Source organism: Schistocerca nitens, chromosome 3 (assembly GCF_023898315.1).
Source record: "Schistocerca nitens isolate TAMUIC-IGC-003100 chromosome 3, iqSchNite1.1, whole genome shotgun sequence".
Classification (NCBI taxonomy): Eukaryota; Metazoa; Arthropoda; class Insecta; order Orthoptera; family Acrididae; genus Schistocerca; species Schistocerca nitens.
In genome coordinates, this window is record NC_064616.1 from 737,129,528 (window position 1) to 737,151,360 (window position 21,833).

Below are 21,833 nucleotides of genomic sequence, written 5' to 3' on the forward strand. Positions count from 1 at the left end.
CAATAACAGAAAGGGACCCATGATCGAACACTGTTGAACACCTAACGTAATTTCACCCCAGTTACATGAAGTTGGAAACTTCCTTAAATCATTTAAACCATATAAAGAAACTTTTTGCTTCCTGTTCTGCAGGTAAGACTTAAACCACTTACATGCTGTGCCATTTATACCATAGAATTATAATTTCTGTAATATGAAGTCATGGTTCACACAATCAAACACTTTGGATATGTCACAAAAAATTCCTATTGGTGACATTTTACTATTTAAAGACTCTATTATGTGGGCAGCGAAATTGTATATTGCTGTCTCTGTAGAGTGGCATTTTTGAAATCCAAACTGTGATTTACTAAGTACCCCATTACTGCTGAGATGGCTTACTATTTCTAAGTACATTATTTTCTCAACAAACTTTGAAAATGTTACTTCGTCTGTGGTCTTCTTGGTCCTCTTACGGAAAGGGTAGTTAATTAAATATGTCAATATATCAATAGATGCTTCAAGACAAATAACTTCTCTTTTAATCCTGAAAAAACTCAGTACAGCCTATTTAGTAAATCTCACACAATGCCCGAGCATCCTGTTACAGTGTATGCAAACAATGAAGTTCAAGAAATAGATAGCAATCAGTTTTTGGTACTACAGACAGATTACATCCTAGATTGCAAAACCAACACTCTATACTTAAAAAACTGCCTTACCTCAGCAACATTTCCACTGCATGAGTGATTTAAAAATGAATATGTGACCATTCACAAATTATGTAATCAGTTTTTGGGAAACTCTACTAAAAAAGACCACATTTTTAGAACAGAGGTGGGGTTACAAGAATTACTTCAGGTATTACTCCAATAACTTCCTGCAGGGACTTCTTAGAAAGAGCTTCATATTTTGGCAGCTGACTAACAACAAATGTTGTACAACATATATAATTCTTCTGTTAAGACAATTACGTCTTTTGTTCAAAAAATAATATAATAATAACACAAAGACTAAAGACTTAATTTTACCAATACTTCACAAGTTTACCATTAGCACTGAATGGTCACACACATGAAAACACATGTATTTACTAACCTGCCAGAGCTTACTCAACATCATGTAGGCATTATAACAGAGTTTACAAGTGAACTTTCTCTTGGCAAATTCCTACTCCAGTGAAAACAAGGGATATTTTTAAAATTTATGCTTTTAGTTATAATATAATTCACAAACTCAATACACTCTGTTTTACCAGTACTGTATTCACATATTTAACTTCTTTTCACAACCTAGAAACTCTTCTCCAAGGCATTCTTGGAATATGATTCACCCTATGTAATTTTAAATAATGTAACATGTATGATTAATTATTGTAAAGTGACTGGACATGCATAGGTTTCGCAAAGTCAACTGAAACATCATTTAAAAAAGATAAACAGTGACTTATTTAGAAGCCACATAATTAGTCATTTCTGACAGAAGTCACAACACATGTTAAAATCAATAGTGACTACATTAGAACATTATTTTATGTGAACTGAGTCAGTCAGCCATCCTAGATGGTGTTTATTGTATACTGTGATATTGGTATTCACACTCAGGTTCAGGCTTTGACTGCACCAGTGGAAACAATAGGAGCAAATGGCACTAAACTTAAAGAAAATATGACTCAATCATGACAGATCTCATCAGTGCAGTAGGGACCACCACACAACTCTACACCACATCCTAAGAACACATTGCTACATGCAGAGTACTGTCTACTTCCTTGAATGATTTTTTCTGAGGCATTTCAGATTTATTCCTGAAACATTCCTCAGTATCTTGTGTACATGAGACAAAAACATAAACTAGATGTGGATTAATATAAAGTTATTGGGTTTCCAGCCAGGTGGGTTCACTGAAATGGAATGACTGTTCGATAAGTCACTTTTGGCAGAATCACTTCATAAAGGCACTCATCAGAAGATGATGGGAGAAATATCATGCCATTTCAACGAACTCACCTGACTGGAACCCTGAGAACTTCATATCAACCACTTCTCTTTTCCTCGTGATGTGATTATGCTGATTCATTAACTTTCACTATTTTGATTTTTGTTAAGTGTAATATCAAGAGTAACTATGGGAAACATTCTGTGTTGCATCTAAAAATCAAAATTGTGAAACTCACTGAATCAATGTAATCAATATGAGTTAAATAAAACAATTGGCAGCTAACCTTGTACCTCTTTAAAGAAAATGTTATATTTTAACTTTACATTGGTCGAATCACCAGGAAACATAAGAAGGTCATAGGATGTGGATTGATACTAGGATACAAGGAAAATGTGAAATGTTCTCAGCTTCACAGCTGTGTTTTTCAGGTAACAAACATGCTTAACTTTTAACCCTGGAGTGGTCACATGGCATCTCACAGATGCCAGGTAAACTTTATTTACTCAGTACTGTCCATCAGATACATTGGCAGGCTTGTGGTGCCATCTACCTTCCAGTTAACTAAATGCAAATATATTTTGCTCATCAACAACACATCAGTTGCAGTACAGTGTTGAAGAGAAGGGGTTGTTACTACAGCTGCATTGCAGGAGTCTACCAGAGGACCCGCGACCTTTGCCGTTACTATGGGTAAATATTTTACTTTTTTTAAAAAATCTAGTAGTTGTAAGTAATCGCTGCCAATAACAGGTATTCACTCATGTTCAGATCCAATACGAGCTCACAGAAGAACTACAGCCTTGAAAATGAATGTGACAGGGAAATAGTACTAGAGCTGTTGTTCGAGGAAGATGATCACTCAGATGATGGGTTTGGCATTTATAGTGATGTGAAAGAAGACAGTGTGGAAACAAGACAATAAAATACTGGCACTGAGAAAGATGCAGATTCCAGTGATAATCATGTTGGCAAGTGTTTTCTACAATGGAACAACTCTACAAAATGGTCAAAATGTATCCACAAAAAAAAAAAAAAAAAAAAAAAAAAAAATGTTTGCACTTGATGACAAAACATCGTCAGTCACTTACCGTGAGTGAAAGGAGCTGTGGAGAATGCAAGAACACCAATGTAATGTTGGAAATGCTTTTTTGACAATGAGCTGCTCTCTGCCATTGTTGAGTACATTAATAAAAAGATACCTGAAGTAAAGGGACATTATTCCAGAGAAAGGGATACTAATCACACGGATGCAACTTAAATAAAAGCTCATTTAGGAATATTGTATTTATGTGCAGCAAGAGAAGAAAATCATACAAACACACACGACATATCGGCCTCCAATAAAATGTTAATTGAGTTATGTCATCAGACAATGAGTGAAAGACCATTTAGAATCCCCTTATACTGTTTGAGATACAGCAACAAGAATACTTGTGGTTGGTTGGTTTGTGAGGGTTGAAGGGACCGTACTACAAAGGCCATCGGTCCCTTTTTCCATGATCATGGAGTAAAAACAAGCAACGGAGGTAACAAGGGATGACATGGAACAAGAAAGACACAGACAAACACCAGAAAGAAGGAATTAAAAAACACACAGATTTTTACAGTGGTTGGCCGACCATGGTAACAAAAAAAAGGGAAAGCCAACCACCAAGAGACACACTAAAAACCTCAATATAAAACCATAGGCCAAAGGCCAGACTCAACACAAAAAAAAGAGGCAAACACTCACATAGAGCGATAAAATCCCCCTGTGCGTACAAAACTCAAAACTAAGCCTGCCATGGCAACATCATTTGTCAAAAGTGCAGGGAGCGTATCAGGCAGCACAAACGTCTGCCTGAGAGCAGTTTAAAGTGGACAGTCCAATAAGATGTGGACCACTGTCAATGCTGAACCACAGCAACAGAGAGGTGGGTCCTTGTGGCGCAATAAATAACCGTGCATCAGACAGGTGTGGCCAATGCATAGTCGGCAGAGTACAACGGAGTTCTTGAGAGAGGCCCGCAAGGAGGAGCGCCTCACACCGGTAGTCTCTTTGACGACCCGAAGTTTGTTGGGGGAAGGCAGGGAGCGCCATTCATCACCCCAAGTACCAAGGACTTTTTGCCGCAATACCGACTGGAGATCACATCCCCGAAGGCCAATCTCCATGGTCGGTTCACTGTTTGGGCAGCATGTCAACAAGTTCATTAGCCGGGATGCTGACATGATCTGGGGTCCACACAAAAACTACGGAGTGGTCGCAACGGGCAAGAGTATGGACAGACTTCTGGATAGCCATCACCAGATGAGAGTGAGGAAAACACTGGTTGATAGCTCGTAAACCACTCAGGGAGTCACTACAGATGACGAAGGAGTCACCTGAGCAGGATCAGATATACTCTAGGGTGCGAGAGATGGCTACCAGCTCTGCAGTGAAAACACTGCAGCCAGCCGGCAATGAGCATTGTTCAGAATGATCCCCAAGAGTAATAGCATAACCAACTCAACCAGTAACCATTGAACCATCGGTGCAGACCACGTCAGAGCCATGAAATGCGGCAAGGATGGAAAGAAAGCAGCGGTGGAGGGCCTCAGAAGGGATTGAGTCCTACAGGCCCTGTGCCAAATCCAGCCGAGGGCATGGGCAGGGCACATACCACAGGGATGTACGTAAATGGGCCCGGAAAAGAGGTGGGTGAGAGAAAAACACAAGCCCAGAGGAAGAGCCCGGACGCGAACCGCGATCTTACACCGTGACTAGGGCCGCCGTTCGAGAAGATGGACGACCGAGTTGGTAATTGGGATGTCCCGGCAAGCTACAAACATGTCCAGCATAAGCAGCCAGTAAGCTTTGGTGCCGGATCCGCAATGGAGGGACACCAGTCTCCACAAGTATGCTGTTTACAGGGCTCATGTGGAGTTGCGAGTCGGATCCCGCAGTGAAGTACGGGGCCAAGCAACCGCAATGCAGAAGGCGATGCCAAACCGTAAGCCAGGCTCCCATAATCGAGATGGGACTGAATCAATGTCTGATACAGCCGGAGAAGGGTAGACCGATCGGCAACCCAGCTGGTGTGACTCAAGCAATGCAGAGCATTAAGATGCCACCAGCACATTTGTTTAAGCTGCCGAATACGAGGGAGCCAAGTCAACCGGGTATCAAAAAGCAAGCCAAAAAACCGATGCGTCTCCACCATGGCAAGAGGTTCACCGTCAAAATAAAGCCACGACTCATCAGGGTGAACAGTGCGATGCCAGCAGAAATGCATGACATAAGTCTTGGCGGCCGAGAACTGGAAGCCGTGTGTGACGGCCCAAGACTGCGCCCTGCAGATAGCGCCCTGTAGTTGCCATTCAGCAACTGCAATGCCAGTGGAGCTATAGTATACGCAAAAGACATCAGCATACAAAGAAGCCGATATGGATGTTCCCACAGCTGCAGCTAGCCCATTGATAGCAACTAAAAAGAGGCAGACACTGAAGACAGAGCCTTGCGGGACCCCATTCTCCTGAACTTGGGAGGAACTATAGGAGGAACCAACTTGCATGGGGAAGGAACGAAGTGACAGAAAATTTTGAATATAAATTGGGAGCGGGCCCCTAAGACCCCACCCATGAAGTGTGGTGAGAATGTGATGTCGCCATGTTATATCATATGCCCTCTGCATGTCAAAAAAGATGGCAACCAGATGATGATGGTGGGCTAAGGCCGTACAGATGCCAGACTCCAGGCAGACCAGATTATTGGTGGCAGGGCAGCCCTTACGGAACCCACCCTGAGACGGACCCAGAAGGCCCCAAGACTCAAGTAGCCAACTCAGCCTCTGGCTCACCATGCATTCAAGCAACTTGCACGGAACGTTGGTTAGAATAATGGGGCGGCAGCTGTCCACCTCCAGTGGGTTCTTGCCAGGTTTCAACACAGGGATGACAATGCTTTCCCGCCATTGTGACGTGAACTCACCCTCAACCCAGATACAGTTGAAAAGGTCTAGGAGGCGTCGCTAGGCATCACTGGCAGTTCACCGAGAGGTGTTTGAGCATCTGAAAGTGGGTGCGATCTGGCCTGCGAGCTGTATCGGTGCAAGCGGCTAGGGCACTTTGGAATTCCCACTCACTGAATGGAGCATTGTACGAGTCGGGGTGGCACTTATGGAATGAAAGACTCCAACGTTCCAACCGCTCTTTCAGGGAGTGGAAGGCCAGTGGGCAATTTGTAGAAGCGGAACTCTGAGCAAAATGCTATGCTAAGAGTACAGCAATCGTGTCTGGTTCATTCGGGGAAAGCCCAGGGACGCTGACGGGGGTCTAAAATCCATAGAGCTGCCTAATCTTGGTCCAAACCTGCGATGGAGAGGTACGGATGCCAATGGTGGAGAAATACCCTTCCCAGCACTCCTGCTTCCGACTGCGAATAAGGCGGTGGGCTCGGGCATGGGGCCGTTTAAAGGCGATGAGGTGTTCCACTGACGGGTGCCACTTATGGCACTTAAGGGCCCGCCTGCGATCTCTAATCACCTCAGTGATCTTGGGTGATCACCAAGGCACAGTCCTCTGCCGAGGTGACCCAGAAGAACAGGGAATTGCAGATTCTGTGGCAGAAACAATGCCGGTGGTGACCGCGTGAACCACGACATCAATGGCATCATGAGAAAGAGCCTCAATAGTGGCAATGGAGGCGAATGAGTCCTAGTCAGCCTTATTCAAAGCCCATCTGGGGAGACACCCAGAAGAGTGATGCTGTGGCAGTGCCATAAAGATCAGAAAGTGGTCACTACCGCATAAATGTACACTCCATTGGACAAATGGTAGAAGGCCATGGTTGCAGACCGAAAGGTCGATGGCTGAGTATATGCGTGTGCCACACTGAAATGTGTGGGAGGCACCATTATTTAAGAGAGAAAGTTCGAGCTGTGCAAACACCAGCTCAACGACAGTGCCTCAGCCTGTTGCCACCAAGCCACCCCACAAAGGGTTATGGGTGTTAAAATTGACCAGTAACAAAAAAGATGGGGACAGTTGGGCTATTAGCGCAGCCAATACACGCTGTGGGACACCACCATCCAATGGAAGATAGATACTGCAGACAGTAACAGCCTGAGGCATCCACCCGAACAGCGACAGCCTCTAAAGGTGTTCGAAGAGGTACACACTAGCTGTAAAGAGAGTTAAGGACGTAAATGCAGACGCCACCAGATACCCTCTCATAAGCTGCCCGATTCTCATAATAACCCCAATAGCCATGGAGGGCGGGGCTTTGCATCGCTGGAAACCAAGTTTTCTGAAGAGCACTGCATAAGAAAGGGTGAAGGCTGATAAGTTGTTGGAGTTCAGCAAGGTGGTGGAAAAAATCGTTGCAATTCCACTGCAGAATGACATTGTCCATGGCCGAAAAAGATGTGAAGGGACCAACAAGACAGATTATGCCACTGGGTCACCCGCTGCCACCGATTGAGTACGTGTGCATTCAACATCCACTGTGTCTGAGGGTCCAGCGAGATCTAGGTCCTCAGTGGATGTCAGAATCTCCATCTCATTCTAAGATACAGAGCTTGTTAGGAGCAGTGGTATGGGTGCCACTGCAAGGTCTGGATTCTTGGGTGCTTTATTCTTTTTTTTTTTTTTTTTTTTTTTCACTCTCTGTTCCTTCGGTGGTTCTGGCTGGATGGGCTTCACTGGGTCAGTCTCAGGGACGGAGGAGGACCGCGAAGCCCTACAACCAGTGACCTGTGATTGCTTCAGCCACTGGTGGGTGTCTGCTTTTCCAACGGTCAGAACCCGGGAAAGGAGTGACCCAAGGGACCCCTACCTGGCGAGAAGTGGGGACTGATGTCCCTGATAGTTGGGGGGGGGGGGGAGAGGGGTAGGGGGAGGAGGTTTGCCCCCGAAGTAGGTAGTGCAGGAGCAACAGGGAGGGTAGTGCCCCCCACCATCAAGGGGGCAGGTGTAGTCTTACGGCTCTGAGTGCTGGCTGGAAATGGTGCAACGGATAAGGCTACAGCTGCTCTCATAGTGGCGGCATATGAGGTGGTCATAGCCACAGGATGCGTGCGCTCATATTTTCTCTTAGCCTCAGTGTAGGTCAGTCGGTCCAGGGTCTTATATTCCATGATTTTTCGCTCTTTCCGTAAAATCCTGCAGTCTGGCGAGCACGGTGAATGATGATCTCCGCAATTGACTCAGGTGGGAGGCGGGGCACATGGAGTATTGGGATGTGCGGGCATCCACAATTTCAACACGTGAGGCTGGAAGCACAGCGGGAAGACATATGGCCGAACTTCCAGCACTCAAAGCACCACATTGGAGGAGGGATATAGGGTTTGACGTCACAGCAGTAGACCATCACCTTCACCTTCTCAGGTAATGTGTCACCCTTGAAGACCAAGATTAAGGCACTGATGGCAACCTGATTATCCCTCAGAACCCGGTGGATGCACCGGACGAAATGAACACCTCACCACTCTAAATTGGCACGCAGCTTATCATCAGACTACAAAAGAAGGTCCCTGTGGAATATAATATCCTGGATCATATTTAAACTCTTATGGGACGTGATGGCAACTGAAACATCCCCCAACTTGTCACAAGCAAGTAATGCCCGCAACTGGGCAGAGGATGCTGTTTTTATCAAAACTGACCCAGACCACATTTTGGACAAGCCCCTACACCTCCCCAAACTTGTCCCCTAAATGCTCCACAAAAAACTGAAGCTTCGTTGACATAAATTTATTCCCCATCAACTCGCGTAGAGACAAGGTACTGGGGTGAATAAGAATCACTGCCATCCTTAGACTTTCACTCCTCCCAAGGTGTGGATAGGGAAGGGAACGATTTGGGGTCATACTTCTGCGCATTTAAGTGTGCCCTTGAACACTTAGAGACTGCTGGCGGCTGGCCACCAGTAAGAGATGATGTACCATGCTTCACTGTGGGTCATCTGCCCTAATGCCAACCACTCTGACCAAGGGACCTCCCACAGGCGCCACCCAGCCTCAGCAAGGGCCACCTGGCAGGATACCCATTGCCGGGTGTCCCGATGCCCCAGGCAGACAGGCATCTACTCCTTTGCATACATTGGGAGTTAATGGTGTAGGCATCAGCAGAGTAATTCCTGTGTTGTCAGGGGGCTACAACCAACAGGGTATATGGCGACCCCACCACAACAAACTGGCTACCGTGCTGGATATCAGCTGCAAAGGAGTCCATGGTCTACGTCTCCGCAGAAAGTGGCACGGCAGAGTGCATAGCGGAAACTGCACCCAGGAATGTATCCTTGCCCATGAGATGGAGAAATAGCGGGACTGCAATGCTACAACGAGAAAGGAGGCTAAAGATCTAAACGCACTATGGACACAGTGCACCATGTAAGGCACCCTTCCCCAACTGGCTCACTCTTCTGAAAAATTTTGAAGAATGGAGGTCAAACCCCACAGGGGATCATCACATAAAGGCCAAAACGTGTGAGACTCCTTTTAGTCACCTCTTACGATAGGCAGGAATACCGTGAGCCTATTCTTACCCCTGAACCCGCTGGGAGGGGAGGGGGGGGGGGCATATTTCAGAAGAAATAAAAGAAGGCTGATAATTAAACCTCTACATCTGAAATATTTTCTTCTTTCATGGAAAATTGTACAAATGCTTATTTAGTTTGGGAGTACTGCACTATAGATGAAAAGCTAGGAGCTTTCAGGGGCAAATGTTTCTTCAAGCAGTAGCAGACAAAATTAGCTGGTTACTTGCTTCAAAAGAATCTTACTCTGGTTGGAGCTATAAGAGAGAATAAACCTGAAATTAGCCACAGAGTTTACACAAACAAAGAACCAGGAGGTAGGAAAAACAATGCTTGAATTTTTCAGATAATGTCATGCGTCACCAAGAAAAACAAGGTGGTTCTGATACTTTCCACAGTGCATCTTCATAATGCAATCAGCAAAATTTTTGGTGATAAGAACAAGTGAGAAATTATAACCTTCTATAATGCCACTTCCTTTACGACTGACCATATGGTTTTAATTTTATCCTGAGACTTAGCTATTCTATCTGCATACCACATACTTTTTGCCTTCCTAATAACTTTTTTAAGCACCTTACAATACTGTTTGTAATGGGCTGCTGCATTTAGATTGTGACTGTTTCTAACGTTTTGATATAATTGCCACTTTGTTCTACAAGATATTCTTATCCCTTTAGTCAGCCACCCAGGCTGCCTGTTTGTGCTAGTACCCTGTTTTGAACGTTCTAACGGAAAGCAACTTTCAAAGAGCACAAGAAAAGTCTTGAGGAAAGCATTATATTTATCGTCTACTGTATCAGCACTATAAACATCTTGCCACTCTTGTTCCTTGATAAGGTTTACAAAAGTCTGTACAGCAACTGGATCAGCTTTCCTAAAAAGTTGGTAACTATATTTAACATGTGTTGCAGCACAAAAATCTTTTAGACTTAAAATTTGTGCATCATGATCTGAAAGGCCATTCACCTTTTTGCTAACAGAATGCCCTTCTAATAATGACGAATGAACAAAAATATTGTCTATGGTTGTTCTACTGTTCCCTTGCACTCTCGTTGGAAAGAATACGGTTTGCATAAGATTATATGAATTAAGGAGGTCTACCAGCATCCTTTTCCTTGCACAATCACTTATACAATTAATATTGAAGTCACCACATATAACTAACTTTTTGTATTTCCTATAAAGTGAACCAAGAACCTCCTCTAGCTTTAGCAAAAATGTTGTGAAATCGGAGTCTGGGGATCTATAAATAACAACAGTAAGAACTTTAGCTCCACTAAATTTAACCACACCTGCACAACATTCAAACACCTATTCAGTGCAGTACTTTGAAACATCAATTGACTCAAATGGGATACCGTTTTTCACATACATGGCTACTCCCCCACACCGCAAAGAGCTCCTAGAAAAGCTGCCAGCCAACCTGTATCCTGGTAAAGGAAGCCTCTGAATTATCTCCTTATTTAAGTGTTCAGATATACCAATAATTTCAGAGTCAACATCTATAAGCAGTTCACTAACTTTATCTCTAATACCTTGTATATTTTGATGAAATATACTAATTCCCTCATTAATCGGATACCCAAGCTTTGTAGAAAGTGGTTTCTTTGTTAGAGAGACTTCCCTTAAGCAGGAATACCTATCAGCTGACTTCAATCTAAAAAAGGTACAGCTCTAACACCCACAACTACCGGAATTTTCCCATGAGTGATCCCACCACCCCCACCTATGCTTTCACCTATAAGGTTTGCCAACCTCCCCTTCCCATACCTGTTGAGGTGTAGGCCATGTCTAGTGAAACCCGTCCTGCTGATAGACTCCACCGACACCACTGAAATGTGACTCATGCCTTCTGTCATCAGCGCACCCCCAAGTCTCATGTTATTACGCCTGACGGCTGTATTAAGATGAGGCCGATCGTGACGCTGAAACAGTTCCACGAAATGCACATTCGTGTTGCCAGTCTGAGTGGCTATCTTTTCCAGGTCACCATCTATGTCATACTCCCCATCCCTATCAATACTATTACCAGCCCCACCCACAATCACTACCTGATCCTCTTTAGTAAAATCCCTACATAACCCCCCTATGTTAAAAGTCACGTGAGCCAATCCTGCATTAGGCTTCACAATGCTGGTGACCTGGTACTCACTCCCCAAAACTTCCTGCAACTGCTGGCCTACACCTCTACCATGAGAACTACCTAACAGCAGAACCTTCTTCTTTCTCTTAGACTTTGCAACTGTCCTAGCCACCGTAACTGCTGAGGTCTGCTGCATACTTCCTACATCTACAGCTACTAGAGATTCCTCTCCACTAGACTCTGACAGTTGGTCATATCTATTCAGTAACATGATAAGTCTTGTAGGCGATGATGTCTCTGTCGACGAAACTTTCTAGTCCAGACACGTTTGGAACACCTGTTCCTCCTCGTACAATAGCCACTGTCAGCCATCCATTGCCATGGGTAAAGGTATCGTTGATGTCGATGCTGAAGTTCAATTTACATCCACAAAAGACTGCGGGTCCATCTAGCAGCGAGTGTGCAGCGACAGATTTAATTGTGTTCTTCTTCTTGTCGGCTGCAGATGTTGTCATTTCCACGTCCTCAATAGTTTTATATATTGTCTGTCTTGCACGACTTCGCTTGACCTTTGACCCCGCCGATTGGGCGGCTCAAGGACATCTTGGCTGCGCGCCAGCCGCAGACTTGGCACACAAACAGCGGACGGGCGCACCTAGTAAGGCTAGTGCGCCCGTCCGGGATAACGCGCGGCTGGCACTGTTCAAGTGGAATTTCACATTCGAGAACATACATAGGTTTTTACATAGCTTAGATCCTGCTTAGTAAAACACTTTGATGATCATTACACCATGGGACAAGAAATTATTCCTATGTAACCAATCAACATAATGGAAAATGTCTTAGATGAGATGATAAATACTGTTTTGGGTCTTTTGTTGTCAGTTTGTAAGAGTTTGAGGAACAGTGACAATGTCTTTACTGAATATGCTCCAGAAAATCATGAAAATAATGAATGTGGGTCTCACACAAAAGGTCTGAAATGTCCTCTTTTTTAAAGTATGATTAGTATTCACAAATAACAGACTTATGCTCAGTGGCATGATTAAGCAAAAGATAAAATTTAATCACCAATTACATATTACTTACAAAGTGAATAAAAAGAGAATAGTAATATTTAACATTGTGTCAGCATTGAGCCCATCAAAAGCAGAGCACTAGCTGTTGTAAATAGATGACCCACCACTTCAGTCTTCCATGACTTGTTTGACGCACCCATGGCAAGCTTTAAATGCCCAAACAGAAAGCACTCATAAGGCTAAGGACGTGTAATTCACTCTCTCTCTCTCTCTCTCTCTCTCTCACACACACACACACACACACACACACACACACACACACACACACACACAGAGAGAGAGAGAGAGAGAGAGAGAGAGAGAGAGACTGTTGCCTCCAAATACAAAGTCATGACTGCAACTGCATCTGAGGTGAGGTGGTGAAGCTACAGAAGTGGTGTGGGGGTGAGGAGGGAGATGGGGGAAGATATACTAGTGCTGCCTTAGAGAGTGTGCAGGGACATGGTGGGGACAGGACAATAGGCTGTTAGGTACAACATCAAGCAGGCCATAACAAGGAGCAGGAGGGCAGAAAGGGAAAAGGAGGAAGTGGAGGGAGGGGGGGGGGGGTCTTACGAGAATGAAGGATATGTTGCAGGGACAATTCCCACATGCACAATACACAAAAACTGGAGTATATGAGGATGTAAGGTACAGGTCTTGCGACTAGATTTATTGTAGGTATATGAGCCATTGGGCAACAGAATGGGAGCAGGGGTGGCAGAGGGATAGACAATGATATCGCAGGGGATGGGTGGGTGCCAAATACTGCTGCAGGAGGGCTTGGAAGGATAGTGGAGGAGGACATTTCTTATTTCAGAACATGACGAAAGGTAGCGAAAACCCTACCAGAGAATGTGACTCAGTTGCTCCAAATCTGGGTGGTGCTGAGTCATGAGAGGGATACTCCTTTGTGGCTCTGGTCAGTGGGTATGTTGGGGGTAAGAGGTGACTGGGTAAACAAGGCACAGGTTATCTGTTTGTGGACAAGGTGGGGGACAGTACTTTTAGGCTGTGAAGGCCTCAGTGTGACCCTTCGAATATTTGGAGAGGGACTACTCATCACTACAGGTGTGATGAAGACAGGTGGTTAGCTTCACGGAAGGGTCGTCCCCTTGTGGAACTGGTGGCAGCTGTTGAAGTGGAGATATTGCTACTAGTTGGAAGTTTGATGTGGATGGAGGTAGTGATGTAATCGTCCTTGAGGTGGAGGTGAGTTTGGTGGACTGAGAAGGACCAGTTAAAGCGTATGAAGAAAATATGTTGAGGTTCAGATCATGAAGATGTCATCAATGAATCTGAATCAGGTGAAGGGTTTGGGATGTTTGGTGGTTAGGAAGGTTTTCTCTCAATGACCGATGAATAGCCTGGCATACAATGGTGCCATGCACATGCCAATTGCTGTACCATGGACTTATTTGCAAGTGATGCCTTCACGGAAGGAATGACTGTAGATGAGGATAAAGTTGGTCATCACAACCAAGGAAGACATAGTAGGTTTGGGTCCACTCATTCATTGGGAATGGTAAGAGATCAATAGTGGCAAGACCATTGGCATTGTGGATGACACAGGTGATAAAGAAACAGGAACTGTGGGTTGTTGGCATAGGAAATGTAGGACAGTAGGTTACAGGTAATAGGGTGAAGGTGATGGTACCTAAGGGCAGAGGTTCTCTCCATGGGGATGCAGTAATCAGCAAGAATGAGGTGTCCCAGGTGCCTGGCTTTATATACATTAGAAAGCATGTAAAATGTAGGAGTGGAGGAATTGGTGGAAGTGACAAGGGAGATACACTCAAGGGAGAGGTTCTGTTATGGACATGGATTTGAGGAGATATGGTGGCAGGGCTTGTAAATGGACATACCTGACAGCTGATGGGGTCCCTCTGCCAGATAATCCCTGCAGGGCATAGCCACAGTGGTGGAGGCTCTATTGTCAGATAGAGTATAAGGTTGGGATTAGTTTTTAGGTGGTGGATGTCAGGTTGGTTTCCATGTTGAGTGATCTGGGGAAAAATGGCCTTACTAGACAGAGTGTTTCCATCACAGAAACATTCAGTGTGGTCACCAGGAATCAAACCTTAGCTCTGTGTGTTAGAAGACAGCAATGCTAGCCCCAAGACTGTAGAAGTAACCTTCACGAAAATGAACACAGTATGCTGTGCTTGTGGTGTATGTTCCAGAGGGTAGACATAATATAAATTTAAATATTATTCATCAAACCAGTCTTGTATTTCTCTATAAGGTAACATATTTTGTTCATAAGATTAACAAAGTACTGTAATACAAAAATGAAGTACACTTTCTGTATAACCAAACATGCTTAAAAATTACGTTACAGTCATACTAGCACCAAAATGAAACCACAAATAATATTCTACTAAGAAAGAAAAATGGTTCAAATAATACACATCTCACCACAGTATTCTGCAATGAATAAATAATTCTCATTCTCATGTAAGTAGTATACTACGTAAAGTAATTCAGAAACAAGACACCTAACTAGTTGGAAACAAACAATGCAAAAGAATAGATTGCAGAGAAAAACTATTGTACCTGAAACTGGACAATTCGAGCTAATACATTATTCTCTGAGAGACTAGATATACAAGGGGTAGGTAAAAGTTTCCCAGTATGACACAGAGATTGCACTGGTATTAAAGTAATCTCATTTTTTTGTACATTTGTACACATCAAATGCCAACTTGACCTCCAAAGTAAAGCTGTCAATGTGTTTTCTGAAGTAGTCTTTGCTACGTGTGTTTTCTTCAAATGGATAAAATGGAAGATAGTGCTGTCCCAAAATAAGTTCTTTTGGACTGTTTATTACCAATAGAAATTCATCCAAAGACAAAATTAATAGTGGCAAGTCTTATCCTTCATTTTCAGCAGTTAAGAAATATGTATTTGAATTCAACACAGCCATATTCCTCCCAAAGATTATCCACATTATGGACATCCCTAAAACATTACCACAGATTGGAATATCTAGATAATTGACAATATGGTATTAGATGATTAATTGTTAAAAGTGTCTAAAATACACGGGACATTCTGCAGATCAGAACAAAGAATGTGGTACATTTTACTAGAAGATTTATCTCTGAGAAATCTTTGACCATTTTAAAAACAATCCAACTAATTTGCTGTGAATGAGATGTGTGTCTACCACCTCATACTAGAAGCAAAACAGCAATTAACACAGTTTGAAGAAACTGGTGGTCCACATCAAAATTCAATTCATCTACTGGAAATATAACAGCCAGTCTTTTTCTGGGATGCAAAAGGGGTCATTGTTATTGATAAGCTCTGAAAGGGGGAAACATTAACTGATTAAATTTACACAAGTCTTTCAAACCAACTTCACTTAAATTGGGATCGCAAAGAAAAAAAATAATCTTCCGTCAGATAAACAAAATGTATTTTGAGAATGGGAAAATTGACGGATTTAAAATACAAATTGTCAGAACATATAATCTACATAGTAGATTTGACATCATTTAATTTCCTTCTATTGTTACATCTAAAGCAATTCATGGAAAATGGTGTTTTGTGGGTCTCCCAGAATTGTATGTCAAGAATGAAGTCAACTCACTCTAAAAATACTGGATGACATGCATTAACCTGAAGGGCAACTATATCCCAAAATAAGTGCACATTTTTATGCCAAAACAGTCACAGTCACAGTCTCTCTCTCTCTCTCTCTCTCTCTCTCTCTCTCTCTCTCTCTCGTGTGTGTGTGTGTGTGTGTGTGTGTGTGTGTGTGTGTGTGTGTGTTAGGCTAATAACTTTTTAACTTGGCCTCATAATTATAGTAAATTATATTATTTATTTGGATTTAAGTTCACACGCATAGGACTAGAGATAATCATCATATGGGTTTACCGAAAGTGGTACAGAACTGACTGGTTTATCCTTCTCAAAATCTGTACGATCAAGTGATGTAGTCATCAGTTCTTTTGTTTGTAGGTGATGCCTGCTTATGGGGTGCTGTGTAGAACTCTCTCCAGAATCCATCTGTATGAAAGCTGCTGTCCCAGAGGCACTGAGTACACACACATCATCACAAATGCTTGTGTGCTCTGAGTAACCAAGCACAACATTGCAGCCAATAGCTCTTGCATGAGATCGCACTTCCATTCTAAGTTCTGTCCACCATGAGTCTCTACTCTCTGGCTCATCCAAGTTAGTGATTCTCTCCAAAAGTTTTACTGATCTTGCACTTATCGTTCCTCCTGAAAAATATTTTATAGATGGGATACCATTATAAGCAAAACTGTAAGAAAACAAATGTAAATTCATCACAATAGATTTACTTCTTAGGAAACTAAAATGCTGAAAATAAAGCACTGATGATTGGAAATCAAAACTGAATATGAATACAACTATAGATAAGTGTTAACCAAATAAGAAATGTGTTGAGCAGTGGACATCTGCGTACACTCACACAAACACGTATTTGCAAGCGCGAGCACGCGCACGTACGCCCATGCCCACCCACTCACTCACTCACTCATCCCCCCCACCCCTCTCTCTCTCTCTCTCTCTCTCTCTCTCTCTCTCTCTTTTCTGTTGCCCCCTGATGCTGCACTCTGACTGGGGTGGGTAGTGGGTATTGTGAAATGGTACGGGTGTTGGGTGAGAACACAGAACAACTTGAGAGAGAATTGGGAAATATTGCAGTAGTGTGGAAACTGTATGTGTGTGCAAGACAGGTGGTAGCTGGCAGGCAATTATATGTGAGAGTGAGAAGCAGAGAAGGGAACTGCTAGTAGAAATGCTGATAAAGGAAGGTACAGAGTGAAGATGGAGATCCCGAACAGAAGAAAGAATAAAAAAGGAAAAGTTAAAATTAATAAGTCAAGGTTGAGCACACAAGTATCACAGAAAGCCTCAGGCAGGCAGGGAGGGAGAGGGAGGGGGTTACGGAGGAGCAGTCAGTTGTCTGAGGTGGCATCTGGAGAAGGGGTGGAGGTAAATGATGAACCAGAACTCAGGAACATGATGAGGCTAAGGCCATGAAAAAGAAAATTCTGCAGCGAACATTCTCATCTGCTCAATTCAGAAAACCTGCTGAGGGGAAGGAGATGGGGCACAGGTTGGAGGAATCCAGATGGCTTTTTAATACTATCATGAACTTGGACACACTGTGATGCCACAAAGCCAGGAGCTGTGTTGGCATGTGGCAACCAGCATTCACAGTTGTTGCAAATTAATCAGTGATGGCATGAGAGAGTGGTCTCCTGCACAACTTGCAAGTTAATCCTGTTGCCAATTTGGTCAGCAGACATCCCTAGCCTGTCACCCAGTAATAACTTGATGGTAGCTGGTAAGTTGTGTCCAGATCTGGATCTGTTTTATTGGAAAGACAGTAGGTGGCACATGGCACAAAGGTTACCCCAAGGTTAGTGATGCTTGCCTCTCCCCCTCGAACCACTGTCTCTCTTCTGCCGATATCTGGGCAACCAGAGTGAGGAAAGAAGGAACTGTTAGTTGTAGTAAGTTCAAATATGAAGTGCAAGCTGGGTCCTGTAGTGTTGTGGTGTGACAAAAAATTCAAAGGGCCCTCATTGTGTGGCCCAGGAGGGATAGTCCATGAGGTACAAAAGGTCACCCCAGGAGCAACTGAGAGTGAGGGTTGCAATCAGCTCATACATTACTCATGTAGTCACCAATGTAATCTGTTGTCTGGGACCTGAGGCCATTATCAGTTCTTCCAGAGACTGATGGAAGTTGTGAAGACAGTTAGCTTCACCTGTGGTATCTCAGCACAGCTGTCAATTTGTAACATCATGCAGAGGACTGATTGCAGTCCGCAGGTATGAATTTGTGTGGAAGGTCAAAATCAGGCACTGTTGGTTCTGTGATGAACTCAACTGTAGATTCCTCAGTCTACAAAACAAGTTGGAGACTTGTAAAGGAACCACAGATAGGTTAGGTTTGCACTACATATCAGGAACAGACACTCAGGTAGAAGAGTAGGTGTGGAATGCATTTTAGACAAATTCTGAGATCCCAGTAGTAAACACACCATCAACTAAAACCACTACTACAACAGAGATGACATAAAATGCAGAGAGTAAGAATGTTAAAATATTAGTTGTTAGCTAGGGGAGCACTTGCAGTGAAGTTTCAAAAACCAAGTGTCTCCTAGACAGCAATTGTCACCAATTGAAACTGGAAGTATAGAATAAAGAACTTATCAACAACACATTGGACATATACTGGAAACATAAATTATGCTCCAGAAGGGTGAAGTGTGTATAGGAACCAGAAGAAACATTACATCTAGTGAGGTCCAAAATGAATCTGATTATGAATTCATATAGACAAGAGTAACTCAGGTTAGTGGACTTCAATTAATAACAAGATGTTTCTACAGCCAACAGATTCAGAAACAGCTGTCAAATAATAATAAAGATGCGGTCATGCAGAGTATTTTCACAGATATGCAATTGGCTCAATGAATTTTTTTACCGGAAAAACCTGGACAATAAATTTTCAACAAAAATACAAGTAACATCTGGTGCATCCAAAAAAGCATAATAGGATCACTAATGCTCTCGATATACATAAAAGATTTATCTGATATGGGTAGTAGCATTATCACACTGTCTGCTGATGGATTGTCTAGAAGAAAGGGCTGTCATTGAACAACAGTAAGGAAATGCAGAATGGTTTGCACAAACCTTTCACTTGGTGTAATGAATGACAGCTCTAATTACATATAGATAAATTATTGATAATATCCAAACAAAGAAAAAGAACCCGTTATCATAGTATTAATGTTATAATCCAGAAAAGAAGTTCCTGAAATTAAAGAGCAGTACATTTCTTGCTGTACAATAGCTTTGCTGTAATATTGTCATCTAGAGGTTAACTATTCACAGGTGGAAAAGGAGGTGCTTGCTATCATTTTTGAGATTAAAAATTTTCACATTTTTTGTATGGAGCAATGTTGCTATTCATCACTGACCTCAAGCCAATGATCACATTATTCAGCCTTTGTTCTAAGCTACCAGATGGGATGGCCTGTGAATAGCAGAGGTGGGCACTCTTTCTCAGTAATTATTGCTACGACATTCGTTACTGGACCATTGCCCAGCATGCTCATGCAGATACACTTTTTCAGTTGCATACAGGACCCAACTGGGAGTTCGATTGAGAGGACATTCTCATTTTTGTGTTGGACAACACATCACAGCAGACATTACTGGATATTTATTTATTTATTTATTGTTAATAGTACAGGAGGTTGTGCCCACCATGGCCATCAATCTGCTTTTCCAGAAAATCATCTCGACAGTCCAGACAGAATGGCCTGAGCACACTCTGTCGGGAGAAGATTTGGCATGGCATACATTTTTCCTACTACCAGCTTGATTCAAAGTTTTCTACAGGGTCCTCATGCTCGCAACAGGGCAGCAAAGCTGTTGAGTAGTCATCTCTCTGGATTTGCATGCCGGCATACTCCAGCTGCTGCACACGGAGCACTGGCGTAAGTTCCATATAAAGGCAGTGGCGTGGCACCACGTCTACTGGCTGGTGATTGATGGTCATACTGAACATGTGCATGTTTGGTCGGCCTGTGCACAGAACCAGACTACGCTGCCATCAGTTGTCCCCTTGGCCAGTCCTGAAGCACCCTTGGGATGTGGTGCATGTTGACTTGTCTGGTCCTTTTTTTGGGAAGCATGTGGTTGTCAATAACACATGTACTATCCAACATCCCATATGTAGCCAAACTATCCTCCGCAACACTGACAGCAACTATTCACATGTTGTCTGTCATTTCTGCTATCAAGGGCTCCCATGGATCCTTGTATCCAATAATGGCTGGCAATTTGTGCCATAGTAGTGTGCAGATTTTTTGCATTTGAAGTGGTATCCAGCATCTGACTACTGCCCCGTTTCACCTGTATTATAACTTGAAAGTTGAGCAATTCATACTAACTTTTAAGATCCAAATGCTGAAGTCCATGGATGCATTGTCCAGTGACAATACATTGTGTAGCTTTCTGGCCACAAACCAGACTATGCCAATTAACAGGTGTAGTCTGCTGGAACTTTTGTATGTGTGCCAGCCACTGGGCCCCTATGATTTGTTGCACTCCGATTCACATGCCCCGGAGCATCATGGCCTACCACATTTTCCTGAAAGGGTCCTGTTTGAGCACAGTCTTTTAGCCAGCAGCAGGTATGACTAAAAGGTGTACTGGTGGACACAAACATCAGCATTTGTTTGTGGGGGACATTGATCAGGAACAGCTGAACCATCATTCAAATCAGTTGTGTCTGCAATCCACTGGATTTGCATCTCCATACAAGCCAGGCAACAAACAGGGCCAGTTGTGGCATTTTCCATATAGGAGACTAACAATTGCAGCAATGTGAATTTCATTGCTGTTGTCACTGCAGATGCGCCATCCTAATTTCGCCCACGGTATAGGGTGCCAGCAGCAGTAACTCCTCCAGCTCCTGATGCTGAGCTCATGGACTTGGAACCTGCACTTCCCTATGCTCACTCACCCATGGATGAGTCTTCACACCGCCAATGTGGGAAAACCAGCCATTCTGCTAGCCTCCGAAATCTTACGCCATTCCAGTGGAGTCAGCTGAATCATCGTTGCCGCTGAACCATCGTTGCCGCTGAATCATCGTTGGCTACTTTGATGGTAGAACTACTGCCACGGAATTTCACACCCTTTCCCACTCTGAAACAGTGGTTGCCACAGAAACCAAGCCATTTTCGGTTATAAGTGGTCTTTCCAAGGGGGGGGGGGGGGGCATTTAGTATCCTCGCAAGTGAACATACATACAGACATAGATAAGCTGGTGCGGGTCTCAAGGTGGAGTATCGCAGAAAGCTATCTTGGATGGTGGCACATGTGGAGTGTAGCATGGGCAGACCTGATGGCCCACTAGTTTCAAGCTTACTTGCTGGTGGCAACAGACTGGGCCAGTCAGTACTTACATGGACCAGGTTTATACAACATACCATGTTCTAGGTTCTGTATGCTAATATTTTGATCATTCAGGCTGGTCACATTTCTGCTTTCTGTGTGCCAGTCTCTACAGTGTTCGAACTCTCTGCTCCCCATATACTGACTGCATGTAGAGTTTTGTTTCTTCTACAGTTCAGCTACCTGGCTTCCTGGTTGAACACCCAGAGTCAGCTAGATTTATTTAGATATAAATATGCAACTACTCAATTTCTTAGAGTTTTGATATGATTTATTGCACCGCATTAACTAGTTTCAAGTCACTGCACGCT

The 21,833-nt window shown here is 43.4% G+C and overlaps 1 protein-coding gene across 3 annotated transcripts in view; it reads right to left on the reverse strand.

Moving 5' to 3' along the window:
• The window catches only part of LOC126248711 (C2 domain-containing protein 5), a 219,728-nt gene that overhangs the window by 49,146 nt on the left and 148,749 nt on the right, over positions 1-21,833 (reverse strand). For all 3 annotated transcript variants that reach the window (XM_049950008.1, XM_049950009.1, XM_049950010.1), the window contains one exon: positions 16,445-16,794. In XM_049950008.1, coding sequence (XP_049805965.1) covers positions 16,445-16,794 — 350 coding nt within the window. The remainder of the gene's footprint in view (positions 1-16,444; positions 16,795-21,833) is intronic.